The 14251-nt window shown below is 52.4% G+C and overlaps 1 protein-coding gene and 2 long non-coding RNA genes across 5 annotated transcripts in view; 2 read left to right on the forward strand and 1 right to left on the reverse strand.

Moving 5' to 3' along the window:
* Window positions 1-2133: 2133 nt before the first annotated feature.
* On the reverse strand, window positions 2134-8092 carry LOC137154179 (uncharacterized). Its single transcript, XR_010920129.1, has 3 exons — window positions 7929-8092; window positions 7243-7321; window positions 2134-2460 (listed from the first exon to the last, which is right to left on the reverse strand). It is a non-coding gene; the product is annotated as an uncharacterized lncRNA (long non-coding RNA).
* A 1180-nt stretch (window positions 8093-9272) lies between these two features.
* Window positions 9273-12641, forward strand: LOC137154185 (uncharacterized). Its single transcript, XR_010920132.1, has 3 exons — window positions 9273-9332; window positions 9827-9914; window positions 12226-12641. It is a non-coding gene; the product is annotated as an uncharacterized lncRNA (long non-coding RNA).
* A 351-nt stretch (window positions 12642-12992) lies between these two features.
* The window catches only part of NFATC3 (nuclear factor of activated T cells 3), a 164378-nt gene continuing 163119 nt past the window's right edge, over window positions 12993-14251 (forward strand). For 2 of the 3 annotated variants that reach the window (XM_067551521.1, XM_067551529.1), the window contains exon 1: window positions 12993-13461. In XM_067551521.1, the coding sequence (XP_067407622.1) occupies window positions 13362-13461 (100 nt within the window). In that variant the 5' untranslated portion in view covers window positions 12993-13361. The remainder of the gene's footprint in view (window positions 13462-14251) is intronic. The other variant, XM_067551533.1, reaches the window with a different exon arrangement.

The following is a 14251-nucleotide window of genomic DNA, read 5'->3' on the forward strand; positions in this document are numbered from 1 at the left end:
TTACGGGCTCCCGGCGCCACGCCGGGCACTTCGGGGTTCAAAGCCTGCGCTGAGTGCTCTAAGGCTTTCCCGATCAGCGACCCGCACGATCGCTGTCTTCGCTGCCTGGACGAACTTCACAGCAAGGACAAATGCCGCATCTGCAAGTCCTTCAAGCCCAGGACTCAGAAGGAGCGGGATGCCCGCCTGCGGACGATCCTAATGGAGTCGGCGCTTCATCCAGTCTCCGAGCCCTTGGGGTCTCCGTCGGCACCGAGCATCTCATTGGCGCACAGCGCGCCCCCGGCACCGGCAGCGGCACCGGCGCACAAGGTGCCGAAGAAAAAGAAGCGGCTGGAGACTGTCTATGGACTCCCCCCTGTGACCGGTACAGCAGGGGGTACAACAAGAGCCGACACAGGCGTCTCCACGCAGGGAGCCTCCCCCGACCCCGGGGGATGGGGGACCTCTCCTGCAAGGGCCGTCGACGCCGGAGGCGTTTGTAGCGGCACGGGCTCTCATGGCCATGCCGACGCCTCCATCCCCCCCGCGGCCGAGGGAGTCAGGGTTGGCATCTCGGGGTAGATCCGTGCTGGGTTACCCCGGTGGGCAGCGGAGACAGGAACCATCGTCTCCCCCCAGATGGTCGAGGACGGGGGAAGCGGGAACTCCCCCTCCTCGCTCCGACCTTAGGTCGTCGAGCACCTCGGTACCACAGCAACGGGAGCGGTCTAGAGGTTCCGAGAGCAGCCGCTCTCCATCGGCCACCAGATCCTCGGTGTCCCGCCACCGTCTGGACAGCCAGCCGGCACCGAGAGACGCTGACCATCCTCGCACTTCGGTGCGCAGCTCTCGGCACCGGTCTCCAGGCAAGGACTCTCGGCACCGACCCGGCTCGCCTGCGGAGCCGAGACGCGTAGAACATCCACGCGGGCGCCGCTCTCGCTCCTCGGTGCGCAGCTCCCGGCACCGAACTCCCTCGCCCAGAGATGACCGGCACCGATCCCGCTCTCGGCACCGGTCGGACTCTCGGCACCGAGCTCCACGGTGCCGCTCCGGCTCGCGGCCCCGCTCCGGCTCGCGGCCCCGATCAAGATCCCCGGTCCGGGCCCGCGCACATTCCCGGGACAGTCACCGCTCCCGATCCACTGGTAGCCATCGGGGTCCCGCTGATCCGGAGCCTTATCACCGCTCACCGTCAGCGAGGGGCCCCAGACTCAGCCCGAGGCAGTCCCCGGCACCGCATGCTTCGGCACGCAGGGACTCTCCGGGGCACCGTAGAAGACACAGCCGCGGGAGAGACCGCTCCAGGTCGCCGGTAGCTGACCGCCGCAGAGCCAGGAGGTCCTGGGGGAACTCGTCTAGCTCCAGCCGTTCCCCCCCTCGCCGTCATCGTAAATACCGCCGCAGCCGCTCCCGCTCCTCCAGGAGCAGATCACTGCCAGATCGTGGCAAGGACAAGGGGAAGCGCCCGAAATCACGCAGCCCGGCACCTTGCGGGCCTGCAACGTCTGCGGCACCGGGACCGGTGCCGGCGTGGATGCAGGGGCCCTGGCAATGGCCCTACTGGGGGCCATGGCCTCAACAACCGACCCAGGGCACGGCGTCGGTTCCCTCAGTGGCCGTCCAGCCCCCGCCCCCACCTCCTAGTCAGGACAGACCGGACTCCTCGGACGAGGGGTCTGACCCTCTGGAGGGTCCTTCTACGGGTCCCCTTCACCAGTCCTCCTCCTACTCTCCTCCGGACACTACCTCTAGGGACCAGAGGACTCCCCTTCCTGACTTCAAGACCCATCAGGAACTCCTCAAAAGGTTGGCTGATAACCTTCAGCTTGACCTGAAAGAGCTTTCGGAGGAGGAGGATCCTCTCTTCGGGACCTCGAGCTCAGCAGGCCCCTCCCGCGTCGCGCTCCCCGTCCATGACAGGGTGTTAAAGGTGGTCAAGCCCCTGTGGGAGACTCCAGCATCAGTGTCTGCCACCTCTAAGACGGCGGAGCGCAAATATTACGTTCCCTCCCAAGGGTTCGAATACCTCTACAACCACCCCCCCCCCCCGGGTCATTGGTTGTAGATGCTGTCAATCAACGGGACAGACAAGGGGCCCAGTCGAGTACTCCAAAGAATAAGGAAAACAAAAAACTTGACTTATTTGGGAGAAAAATTTATTTGACTGCGGCATTACAGCTACGCATTGCGAATCATCAAGCGCTCCTGGGCAGGTATAATCTGAACCTGTGGGCTTCCCTCCAAAGGTTCCTCCGCACATTACCATCAGACATGGCGGAGGACTAGAACACCATCCTGCAGGAGGGAGCGACAGTCGCGGGAGCAGCCCTCCAATCCTCGAGCGATGCCACCGACGCGGCAGGAAGGGCCATGGCATCGGGCATTGTGATGCGCCGGTCGGCGTGGCTGCAATCTTCTGGCCTGTCGTTGGAGGTGCAACAGGCCATCCAAGATCTGCCCTTTGATGGCGTTGGCCTGTTTTCGGACAGAACAGACAGTAAATTACACGCCCTTAAGGATTCTCGGGCCACCCTTAAATCATTAGGCCTCTACGTGCCACAGGCCACAAGGCGCCAGGGCAGACAGCGACCCCAACGGCAGCAGCAACAACAGCCTGCCTCTAGACTGCCTCCCCGACCCCCTCCACCTAGGCGAGGTCGAGACCGTTTTAGGCAGTCAAACCGCCGAGACCGCCAAGGCCCTGCAGGGGGCTCCCAGCAGGGCCAGCAAAAGAACAACAAGCGGTCCTTTTGACGGGACGCTCGAGGGCAGCTCCTTAACACTCTCCATCCCACTGGATTCCACTCTACCCTTTACGGACAGACTGCATCCCTTCCTCCGAGAGTGGCAGGGGATAACCTCGGACCGCTGGGTGCTCAGCGTAGTGAGACGAGGCTATGCTCTCCAACTCTCGGCATTCCCACTGGACTCTCCCCCTACCCCATCCCTCTTCAGGGACCCATCTCACGAGCTACTTCTCATCCAAGAGGTTCACTCTCTTCACCGCCTCGGGGCGGTAGAGGAGGTTCCTCCCTCGGAGAGGGGCAGGGGGTTCTATTCCCGTTATTTCCTTATCCCCAAGGCAAAGGGAGGCCTCAGGCCTATTTTAGACCGTCATCTGAACAGATTTATCAGACGCCTCAAGTTTCGCATGCTCTCCCTAGCCTCCATCATACCCACTCTGGATCCAGGGGATTGGTATGCTGCCCTCGATTTAAAGGACGCCTACTTCCATATTTCCATCCTCCCTGGGCACAGACGTTTTCTTCGTTTTATGGTAGCGGGTGTCCACTACCAGTTTTCGGCCCTACCTTTTGGCCTCTCCTCAGCACCCAGGGTTTTCACAAAGTGCATGGCGGTGGTAGCTGCCCACCTCCGGCGCAGAGGCGTCCAGATCTTCCCCTACCTCGACGATTGGTTAATACGGGGAAGATCCAGGGTTCACGTACAGAACAGTCTAGCCCTGACCTGCGCAACGTGCACCAGGCTGGGCCTGCTCATCAACGAGCAGAAGTCCACACTCACCCCAGTGCAGCGGATAGACTTCATCGGGGCCACCCTAGATGCAGTCCAAGCCAGGGCTTTCCTCCCCCTGGCCCGATTCCAGACCATGACCGCCATCATTCAGGAGTTATTCAGATTTCCCACGACGACAGCCAGGCGCTGCCTTCAGCTGTTGGGTCACATGGTGGCATGTACATATGTGGTGAGACTAGCTCGCCTCAAACTCAGGCCCCTCCAAGGTTGGCTGACTTCGGTGTACACCCCGTCCAGACATTCACTCTCCAAGGTGGTCACCATCCCAGCCCAGGTCCTAACATCCCTCAACTGGTGGACAGACCCGAGGGAGGTACTTCGGGGGGTTCCCTTTGCAGAATTAACCCCATCTGTGGCGTTGATAACGGACGCTTCCGACGTGGGCTGGGGAGCCCACATGAGCCGCGACCTCAGCACGCAGGGTCTATGGTCACCACACAAGCTGCACCTTCACATCAATGTCAGGGAGCTACGTGCAGTTCGTCTCGCCTGCAAGGTCTTCCTCAGGTTCCTAACGGGCAGAGTAGTGCATGTCCTCACGGACAATACAGCAGCCATGTTTTATATAAACAGGCAAGGGGGGCACGCTCCTCCACTCTGTGCCAGGAAGCCATACAGCTATGGGACCTTGCGGTGAGGCACGATTTTCACCTCTCTGCCTCTCACCTCCCTGGGGTCAGGAACGACGAGGCGGACCGCCTCAGCAGGTCGTTCTTACCCCGCCACGACTAGTCACTCCACAAGGAGGTGGTGTCTTTTCTCTTCCACAAGTGGGGCACTCCCCAACTGGACCTGTTCACCTCTGCGTGGAACAAGAAGTGCCAGAGGTTCTGCTCACTCCGGGGACGAGAGCAGGGCTCCCTCTCGGACGCCTTTCTAATAGACTGGACGGGGCCCCTGATGTATGCGTTTCCCCCCGTCCCATTACTCCCCAGAGTGCTCCTAAAAATCAAGAGGGACAAAGCAAATGTTATTCTCATTGCACCAGCCTGGCCCCGGCAACACTGGTTCAGTATGCTACTGGACATGTCCATTGCCGAGCCGATACCGCTCCCGACACGATACGACCTCCTCTCCCAGGACTGGGGCCGTCTTCTACACCCGGACCTGGACTCTCTCCACTTGACGGCATGGAGGCTCTGTGGTTGACTGAGGGGGAGAGAGCCTGCTCAACACAAGTACAGCAGGTTCTCCTAGGGAGCAGGAAGCCTTCCACTCAGGTGCTGTATAAGGCTAAGTGGAAGCGCTTTACCTTTTGGGCAGAGTCCCGGGGGATCTTACCTAGCTCATCGCCTATACAGGCAATCCTAGAGTACCTCCTACACTTAAAGATGCAGGGCCTCGCGCTTGCCTCCCTGAGGGTACACCTGGCGGCCATCTCGGCCTTCCACCGGCCGATGGAAGGGAGGTCTATCTTCTCTCATCCTATGTCCTGTAGATTCCTGAAGGGGATAGAGAGATTATATCCGCAGGTTCGTGACCCGGTACCTCTCTGGGACCTGAACTTGGTTCTCTCCATGTTAACGGGACACCCATTTGAGCCCATGGCTACATGCCCTTTGCTAGTCCTGTCCTGGAAGGTAGCCTTCCTAGTAGCCATTACTTCGGCCAGACGGGTCTCCGAGTTGAGAGCTTTGACCTCGGAGCCCCCTTATACTGTCTTCTATAAAGACAAAGTGAGGCTGAGACCCCACCCAGCATTCTTACCCAAGGTGGTGTCTCAGTTTCACTGTAACCAAGACATTTTCCTCCCCGTGTTCTTTCCCAGACCACACAGATCGGAGGCAGAGCAGAGATGGCACTCCCTAGACGTCAGGAGGGCCCTGGCCTTTTACATCGATCGTACAAGGCCATTCAGAAGGACAACCCAACTGTTCGTCGCGGTTGCTGAGAGAATGAAAGGCTTGCCTGTCTCTTCTCAACGCATCTCTGCATGGATTACCGCCTGTATCCGCACCTGTTACGATCAGGCAAAGGTGCCGCTTCCCAGTACAGTGACGGCACACTCGACCAGAGCCCAGACCTCGTCAGCGGCCTTCCTGGAGCGGGTGCCCCTGACGGACATTTGCAGGGCAGCGACCTGGTCATCTGTCCATACCTTCTCATCCCATTACGCCATCGTACAACAGGCAAGAGACGACGTGGCTGTAGGCAGAGCCGTCCTAAGAAGGGCTACTCGACAGTGACTCCTACCCACCTCCATGGTATGGCTACATAATCACCTATATTGGAATGCATATGAGCAATCACTCGAAGAGAGAAAACAAGGTTACTTACCAGTAACTGTTGTTCTTCGAGATGTGTTGCTCATATCCATTCCAAACCCACCCTCCGTCCCCGCTGTCGGAGTTGGCAGAAAGAAGGGACTGGAGGCCACGGGGTCGGCAGGGTCCCTATATACCGCGACATGAGCGCGGCACTCCAGGGGGCGCAGGAGCCGACCCGCAGGGGGTTGCTAGGGGCAGAAAAGCTTCCGGAGGCTCGTGCACGGGGCGCGCACTCACCTATATTGGAATGGATATGAGCAACACATCTCGAAGAACAACAGTTACTGGTAAGTAACTGTGTTTTAAAACAGGTCTAGAATGAACAAGAAAAGGGAGTCAGACCAGACAAAATCCTAATATTCATAATTTTGGGTCACAGTAGATTACGATTTGGTTTATTAAGCCAGATAGGACTAGTTCCTAGCCAAATGAAGCCCCAGGCTGTGTCTAACTTGAGGTTCAATGTGTATGTAGGGGGAGGCAAAATCCCCTGCTCTAAGGCAGATATGAAATTACTGTGTTGGCTGCAAACCCAAGACTCCAAATTGTCACACATGGGATGATGTCAGGAAAATGAAACACATGAACAGTGGTGCCTTCTCTCAGGTAGGGAGAGAGTAGGTCTTTGGAACTGACAGTCACAGCATTCCTAGGTGACATTCTCAATCTGGAGAGGGTCAAAGCACATTAGAGAGAAATATTCCTGTCTCCTCAGGATAATCAGACATGGGCACTAGTTTCAGCTTCAAAATGGACTTAGTTTGTAGCCCCACTTAGAATGCATTGCAGTAATCTAGTCTCTAAAGGCTACAAAGACGTGAATCATGGTGTCAAAGAACACTTCTGAAAGAAAAGGCCACAATCTCCTAACAAGACATAAGTGGGGGAAAAAAAACTGTCTTGATCATTTCTACTATTTGATAATTCATAAGCAACTGGAAATCTAACCAGTCCAAGTTATGGACTTCAGTCACAGAATGGATTTAAACCCCTCAGAGAGGCTGCTATAATCTCAGTCAACTTCTCCACTTTCCTCTCCAACCCATCACCACGACATCAGTCTCCTCAGGATTGAGCTTCTGCCAGCTCACTGTTCTGTGTGTGCCCCAGTCACACCAGCTCTGAACTGAAAGGCTTTACAGCATGGGGTGCTTTTTCTGCTGGGATTTGAATGTGGGGACGATGAGCATTTGGTGCACTAGGAATGGGAATACTGTTCTGAGCATCAAGAGTGGCATGGAAGAAGTTGTGACATTCCCCTCTGCAATCTGGACTGGTGTATAGTTATGTCACCCCAGTCTCTCACTCCTGGGGCCCATCTTGCACTTGCCCCGGTGTGTGAACCCCACTCCTGAGGAAGTCAGAGGAAACCAAGTCAGATTTAATCAGAAGTAAAGGCAAATGGCATAAGCGTTACACTTTCAGTAGCCTTATAGTCTTAGATGGTTCTCACCACAGGCTGGTTGGTTGGCCGGCCTCCAACTAGGCTCTCCCCAGTGGTCAGTACTTCAGTTGCTCGATGTTGTTCATAGCTGGATTGCAAGAGAGAGTGATAGCCTCAAAACATCCCCCTTCTTCAAATGTCCCTGCGCCCCCATCTCAGGCCTCACCTCCCCCTTCAAGGTCCAGTGGCCAACAGTATTCCTAGGTAGTCTTCTCCACTTCCTGAGTCAATGAACTCACCTTATCAGATGCTTAGGCTAGTCCATTGTTCCTGAAGGAGCTGAGTTGTTTTATGCATACCTTAGTAAGGTGTGCACTACCTCTCTGCTTTTAGTGTTTTCCTAGATCTGCTTCAAGTCATGGGAGACATGTCTGGGAATACTACATAGCAGAGCTTCATAACCACACATGACATTGCAATAAACATATTATTATAACAATAGTGTTCAGCATGTCAGGAGTATTCCAAAAATACCTTACATGAGATACTTTTCATTAAATAATACAAGTTACACTATAAAGGTGAACATGAATGATATATAATCACAACATAAGGGTGTATGTAGGGTGCAGTGGATCACAGAAGCTAAGGAAGTGGAGTAGGAAGGGGGTTGCATAGTGTGGCAAACAGCTGGCTTCACCCTAGTGGGTCTCACACTTCTACCCCTTGTAGTGGGCCAGGGAGTCACCGCTTACCCCGTCTCCCCAGGCTGAACAAGTCTTTTGTCCTTTCCCCTCAGCCAGGGCAGGTATCTTACTGTGGCTCCCTCCTGCCAGCTGGGGCCAAGGGTTGTCACCATCTCCGCCCCTCAGGCTGCAGAGAAGCACCATCTCCTAGCTTGGGGGCTGTTTCTCCAACAACTTCCTTCTCCTGTTCCCCCTTTTTAGGGAAGGCGGGGTTTAAGTACACCTGGACAAGCCCTTCATTGGGTCCAGGTGTGTCTAGTTGCCCTGCAATAATCTCTCCCCTACTTGCAGGAAAAAGGGTTTTTGGCATTCTAGGGCTCACACTCTGGCCCTGGTATACCCTTTTGAGGCCCTCTGGCCTGACTTTATCCCAATAGAAACAAATGGGAGTTTAGAGTGGGGCTGGAGAACAAGGATGTAGAGAGATTTGGGTATATCTGATTCTGAAGTAAATTAACCATTACACAGATGACTGTAAATAAACTGTTACTTAAAAATGCATCTTAATAATAAAGGCATGCACGTAGTTAGTCTTCTACATATGTTGTAAATGCTATTATATAGTTGAATAGAAAGCTAAGGGTCTTGACATGCCTAATTGTTTCAATTACCTTACTCAGTGCAATGCAATATCTTAATTTTTTGTAAGTGCCACCTGCTTTAATTTACAGTGGATCTAAATAATACAATGCTTAATTGAGTACATGCAGCACTAGCACAACTTTCTGAAAACTGCTCAAAAAGCTGGGGGAAGGAAGTTGTTTTGTGGTGAAGATGGGAAAAACAGGGCTATAGAATACAGATTTTCTAACATGCCACATGTATTAGAAATGTGTTCTGAGCCCTACTTGGTATCAAAGGGCATAGATCAAATGCCTACTTGAGTTTAAAGTACTACTTATGGACATGAGAAGTTTGCCTATATTTCTCTCCTAGGATATGCATAGTGAATAATCTACTGATACATTAGCTAGAACAGGGGACTGCCATGGTTACTTCACATAATGTAATTTGACACAGCAATTATCTGGCTTCAAATAAGGTACTATCAAAGGTAGAAATTCCAAAGTATCTGCTTGGAAAAACCTTCAAAATTCTGTAAAGTTCTAAATTTTGAGTCAGAAAGCTCCTTGAAAAGAGCCAGTAGTTGTAGGAAACTACATTTCATGTAGTTTACTATAGTAAGAGTTCATTGTAGTCCTCTTTCACTGACGAATGTGTGTGTAGTTTTTTGCATCTTAGCTAATCCAATTACACATTCATTTCCAACCTGTGCTCCTACATGACCTTGAATTTAGAGGTAAAAGCAAGCTCCAGGCCAACTGAGCTCATTGTAAAGGTTTATGTTCTTTGGGAAGAGGAAGCTGGCTGCCCTGGCAAGAGCATCAACCATTTGATTAAGCACGTTTTTAGGTGAAGAAACAGATTTATGAAGCAGCTAATAGTGGGTGGGAAATAATAATAAAATCATCCTCCCATACTGGATAAATAGCATAGAGCACCAGGATGGTAAGCTAATCAGGAAAGTATGGCTGTTCTAAACAAAACTGCAAACAGTGCTGCTTTTGTACTGGCTGGTTTAAATTTTATACTATATTTGCATTTGCCAAATTTATATGTTTCATAAAAAGTTAGGTAGCCTAGATAATATTACCTAGTAGATTTATATGCATTGCCTGATGGCTGTGTAGTAGTGTATAGTATAGATTATCCTCAGGATTTATATGGCACTTTTTGTCTTCAAAGTGCTTTACGAACATGAACTAATTAATTCCAGCATCTCTGAAACATGTAAATAGTATGTTACCTCAGTTTTGGAATAACTAAGGCAAAGAAGTTAAAGAAGAAATTTTCAAGCATACACTAATCTGAGATGCAGAACTTGATGCTTAAGGCTTGATTTTCAGATGTGCTGAGCATCAGCAACTCTAATTGAAGTCCAAGGGAGCTGCAGCTGCTCACCAACTGTGAAAATCAGATCTGAGGACTCTCAAGGTAGGCAGCAAAAACTAGTGAATACATATGAAAATATTAGCCTAAGAGGTCCTTAAAGGAGTTGGTATCAAAGCTGGGATTAGGATTTGGGAATTCTTGGTTACTGGTCCTGGCCTCAGGCCAAAAAATTACATGACTTTCTGAAGTGTACTCCTGACAGAGGGTGTTAGCAGGGGCAGATGTAGCCTCCTAATTCAGTGGGTGCACTCCACTGGGGAGTGGGGCTCGGTAGGGGGATGGGAGATAAGAAAGGACCCAGGCTGTGAGATTGCAGCCCTGCCTGTGGGGATGGTGGAGCTCTGCCCTGTGTGTGGTGGGGGGACAGTCCTGCCTCTTCCTGAACTCTGGCCCCATTGCTAGTAGAAGTGGCATCCCCAACCATACTCCTACCACTGGGCTCTTGGGCAGATGAGTTGCCTTGGGTCTGGCATGATGCCAGGGGCAGTGACAGTGGAATCTGAGTCCGGCTAGGGCAGGCGCATCGCATGCACTATCAGGGCATGTCTACACTACAAAATTGTTGACTTAAATCAAGTTGACATACAGCCACCGCAGTAATTAAAACAGTTTCATGTCCACAGTACGATCCTTTTGTCGGTGGTGCGCATCCTCACCAGGAGCACTTTTAAGTGTGTGGGCCATTGTGGGGCACTGACAGCAGGAGCCCTCCCTCTCCCCGCGGCTGACAGCTTAGTTTGTCAGCCCCCAGCAACGGCGCTCCAGCTCTGAGCTCCAGTTGTGAGCCTTGTGCGGGGTTGACAGAACAGGTGACTTAAGTAATGCAGTGTCTACTCAGACACTATGTCACCCTAACTACATCTACCTAAGTGCTATGCCTCTCATGGAAATGGAGTTAAGGCAATGTAGTGGGTGACTTACATAGGTGGGAGCTACATTTTAGTGTAGATGCTTACAGAGTTAAGTTGACATAAACTGCCTTTCTTTGACCTAACTCTGTAGTGTAGACCAGGCCTCATTGGTGGGCACCAAACCTGAGTGGCAGGTTGCAATGCCATCCACTACTGGGCCAAACCTGAGTAGTACTGTGTGTTCTGTTGGTGCCACGGAACCCACCTATGATGGTTTCATTGTGTTCTTCAGTCACCCGGACAGGTGTCTGAATTGTAAAAACAATATAATTAACAAATTTTCATTGGACTTTTAATTTTCATATCTACCTTGATATGAGGCAAACAAAGTTGTACCTAACTAAGAGTACAGTTGTTTAAACTCAATATTCTGAAATTTCTATCCTTTGTCATTGAAGGCTTTTTTTTCTGATGATGATGCACAATGCACAGTAATGTTTTAATGAAGCTACTCACAATTATTCTAGTTCTCTCTTCCACTCTTTTGAGAAGCCTGGAACTTCAGGGGATAGCAGTACCTAATAAATATTTTAGACTATTTTTAGATAGTTTATTAACAAAAATTAAATGTTATTACCTTGTGCTGATTCATTTGTCTACTTCCACATTCAAGTCATTAATAAATATTATATATTTGAACACCACTAGACTTGATATGAAAATGATAGAATACCCGATTTGTCTTTGACTGGCTAGAGTAATTGTTTAGGACACTCTCTTATTTCTTAGTTTTAAATCCCCAGGAGGACTTTGCCCCCTTTACTCGTGGTTATTTATTGCTCTTATATGATATCTTATCAAAAGGCTTTACAAGAAAGCAAGTAAATGTTTGTCAAAACACTCTAATATATTTCCCCTCAGCTACGCCTACAGTGTCATGATTTTCAATTTAAAGACAGATCACTGATTGACTCCAGTAGGTTTTTATCTTACTGTTATACTATTCTGCTACTTTCATGTCAATTAGTTTATCGAAGTTATGTATTGGTCTCTAGAAATACCGTTAAAATTAAGGAGAGTGTTTCAACTGCAACTTTGAAATGAAGAGTTAGCAGGGGCTTTTCCATGGTTTGTTTTAATAATTAGTAAAACCAGCCTCGAAGAAAAACACGTTGCTTGAGCAAATTAAAACACAGAAAAAAATTCACAAATCTAATTTAATAAAATGAGCTTTAAGAAAAGCACTAGTTACTTCCATTGCTTTTGTTCAAGGGACAATTTGGTATCTTCCATGGTTGTTTGCAGTGTTGCAGCCATGTTGGTCTCAGTTTAGGAGCGAGACAAGGTGGGTGGGTGAGGTAGGTAGATAGGTAGTAGTAGCGTCTCTTGGACCAATTTCTGTTGGGGGGAGAGAGGAGCTTTCACAGGGAAAAGTCTCTTTCTCCAACAGTCGTAGGGCCAATAAAGGTATTTACCCTCCCCTCATCTGGTCTCTCTCGTAGCTCCAACAACCCTCCACAAAAGGTGAACAAGGGCATTTAGCAGAGATGAAGCTTGCGGGGGAGCTGCCGGATTCCCAGCGCGGTGCAACCCCCGACTGCTCTGGGACGCGGGCGGGCTCTCTTGGGTATCTCCAGCCAATCCCCCCGTTATTTTACTCCCCACAAGGCAGCATACAGACGCTATGGCTCCGGAGGCCAGGGGGCAGCTCCATCTAAACAAGTCGGTGGGAGCTGCCTGTGCGCCGCGCCTGCAACGTGGCAAGCAGCCCCTCCTCAGCCTGCCTCGGCGCGCCCTACGATCCCGAGTGGCTGCACTGGCTGGTGGTCTCCACAGCACCCCTCTTCCACGGGGTGGGGTGTTCCCTGCACTCCCGTCCCTCCGCTCCCTGGGGATGACGCTGCCCTCCCCAGCCAGTGAACCCGGCCCGACCTCTCCGGTTCGGCACAGGCTGCTGGGCCTAAACACTACAACTCCCAGCAGCCCTTGAGGTGGCATTGTACCACGTGGTCTGCCCTGACACGTCTCCCTCCCCTCCCCTCCCCAAATCTAGTCAGGAGGAAATCGGCCGTTGGAGGCGACGTCACGAGCGAATCAGAGCGTCTGCGAGACCAAGTGTGGGAACCGTAGCAGGGCGGGACCGGGCGAGGGGGAGCGTAGCCGGCGCGAGGCGAAGGGACGGGGGTGGAGTCAGGGCGTGTGCAGGAGCTGCCAGTGCCAAAGCGGCTGGGGGGAAGGGGCGAGGTCAGCGCACAGGGGAGGGGGACGGAGAAGGACGAAGTGATTCGGCGAAGTGGACCCGCGTGTGTGGGACCGTCAGAGCGCGAGGGTGTTGTTGGTGCGGGAGGGACTAACGAGAGCAGCGCGTGAGGAGCCGTGGGAGCGCGGCGGGGGGCGGAGCCGCCGAGGGGCAGGGCCTGCCTCGGCCCGTAGTGATTGCCCTGCCCCCTCCCCTCAGTGACAAACCGAGTCCGAGTGAAGGAGCTAGGACGGGAGCTGCTGCGGCCGCTGCTTGCTCTCCCATACGCCATCCTGGTTATGAGGCGGCCCTGAGAGTCGCGGCGAGGAGCCTAGCCCAGTAGGAGGCCGGCGCGGCCCGGGGGGGACGGGGTCTCACTTCACACCCCCGGCCAAACCGATGACTACGGCAAACTGCGGCGCCACCGACGAGTTCGACTTCAGGCTGATCTTCGGGGAGGACGGACAGCCGGGCCCGGGGCCGCCACTGGGGCCTGCAGGTGCGTATATGCGGCTCGGCCGGCTTCGGCGGTTCGCCTTTCCAGCGCGCGAGGAGGGCTGCTTCCCGCGGGGGCTGGCTGGGCCGGTGGGACCTGTCTTGCTGTATCTAGGGAGGGCTCCTCCCCGAGGCGCGAGGGGCCCCGTGGGGCTCCCTAGTGCTGCTCGTGGAGAGCCCCGGTGGGGTGACGAGGTTCTGCGGACAGTCTCGCATCCTTGCCGCGGGCGAGGAATCCCGCTGCAGGGGCATAACGTGGGGACGGTTCCGTCGCCACTGCACAGGGAGCTCGGAGGCCGCCTTAATAATCCGTGGAGCGCTGAAGACCCTCGCCTGGGGCGTGCTTGCACTTGGGCAGTTCAGAGACTGTTCGCCTCGTTCACTAATAACTTCAGCAACAAAAAAACTGTCTTAGAACAACTTTGAGTTGAGGGAGTCATTTGGATCTATGTAGAACCTCAGTGTTTTGTTTAGGAAGTAGTGTAATATGGGCTTGGTGAGTGTCTGTCCCTCTTTCCCCTCCCGTGTGTAACTTCCCAAGTGAGAAACTGAGTTAGGATGAAGAGCATGTGTGTGTAATCCTTCTCTTAGAAGCTTGTGTCAGGAAGCAATACAATACAAAGAAATTATGACCCAAGTATGTATTTATTGGTACCACTGAACAATAGTCTACCCCACAACACAGATTTTGGGATTAGTACAAGGATTCTTTTGCATGTTCATGCCATTTTTTTTAATGGAAACGCGTTTCAGGTTCACTAACAAACTGGTCATTTTAGATGAGAAGCCAAGTA

This window comes from Emydura macquarii, unplaced genomic scaffold, assembly GCF_026122565.2.
Source record: "Emydura macquarii macquarii isolate MOO-44397 ecotype Brisbane River unplaced genomic scaffold, CSIRO-AGI_Emac_v2 contig_295, whole genome shotgun sequence".
Classification (NCBI taxonomy): Eukaryota; Metazoa; Chordata; order Testudines; family Chelidae; genus Emydura; species Emydura macquarii.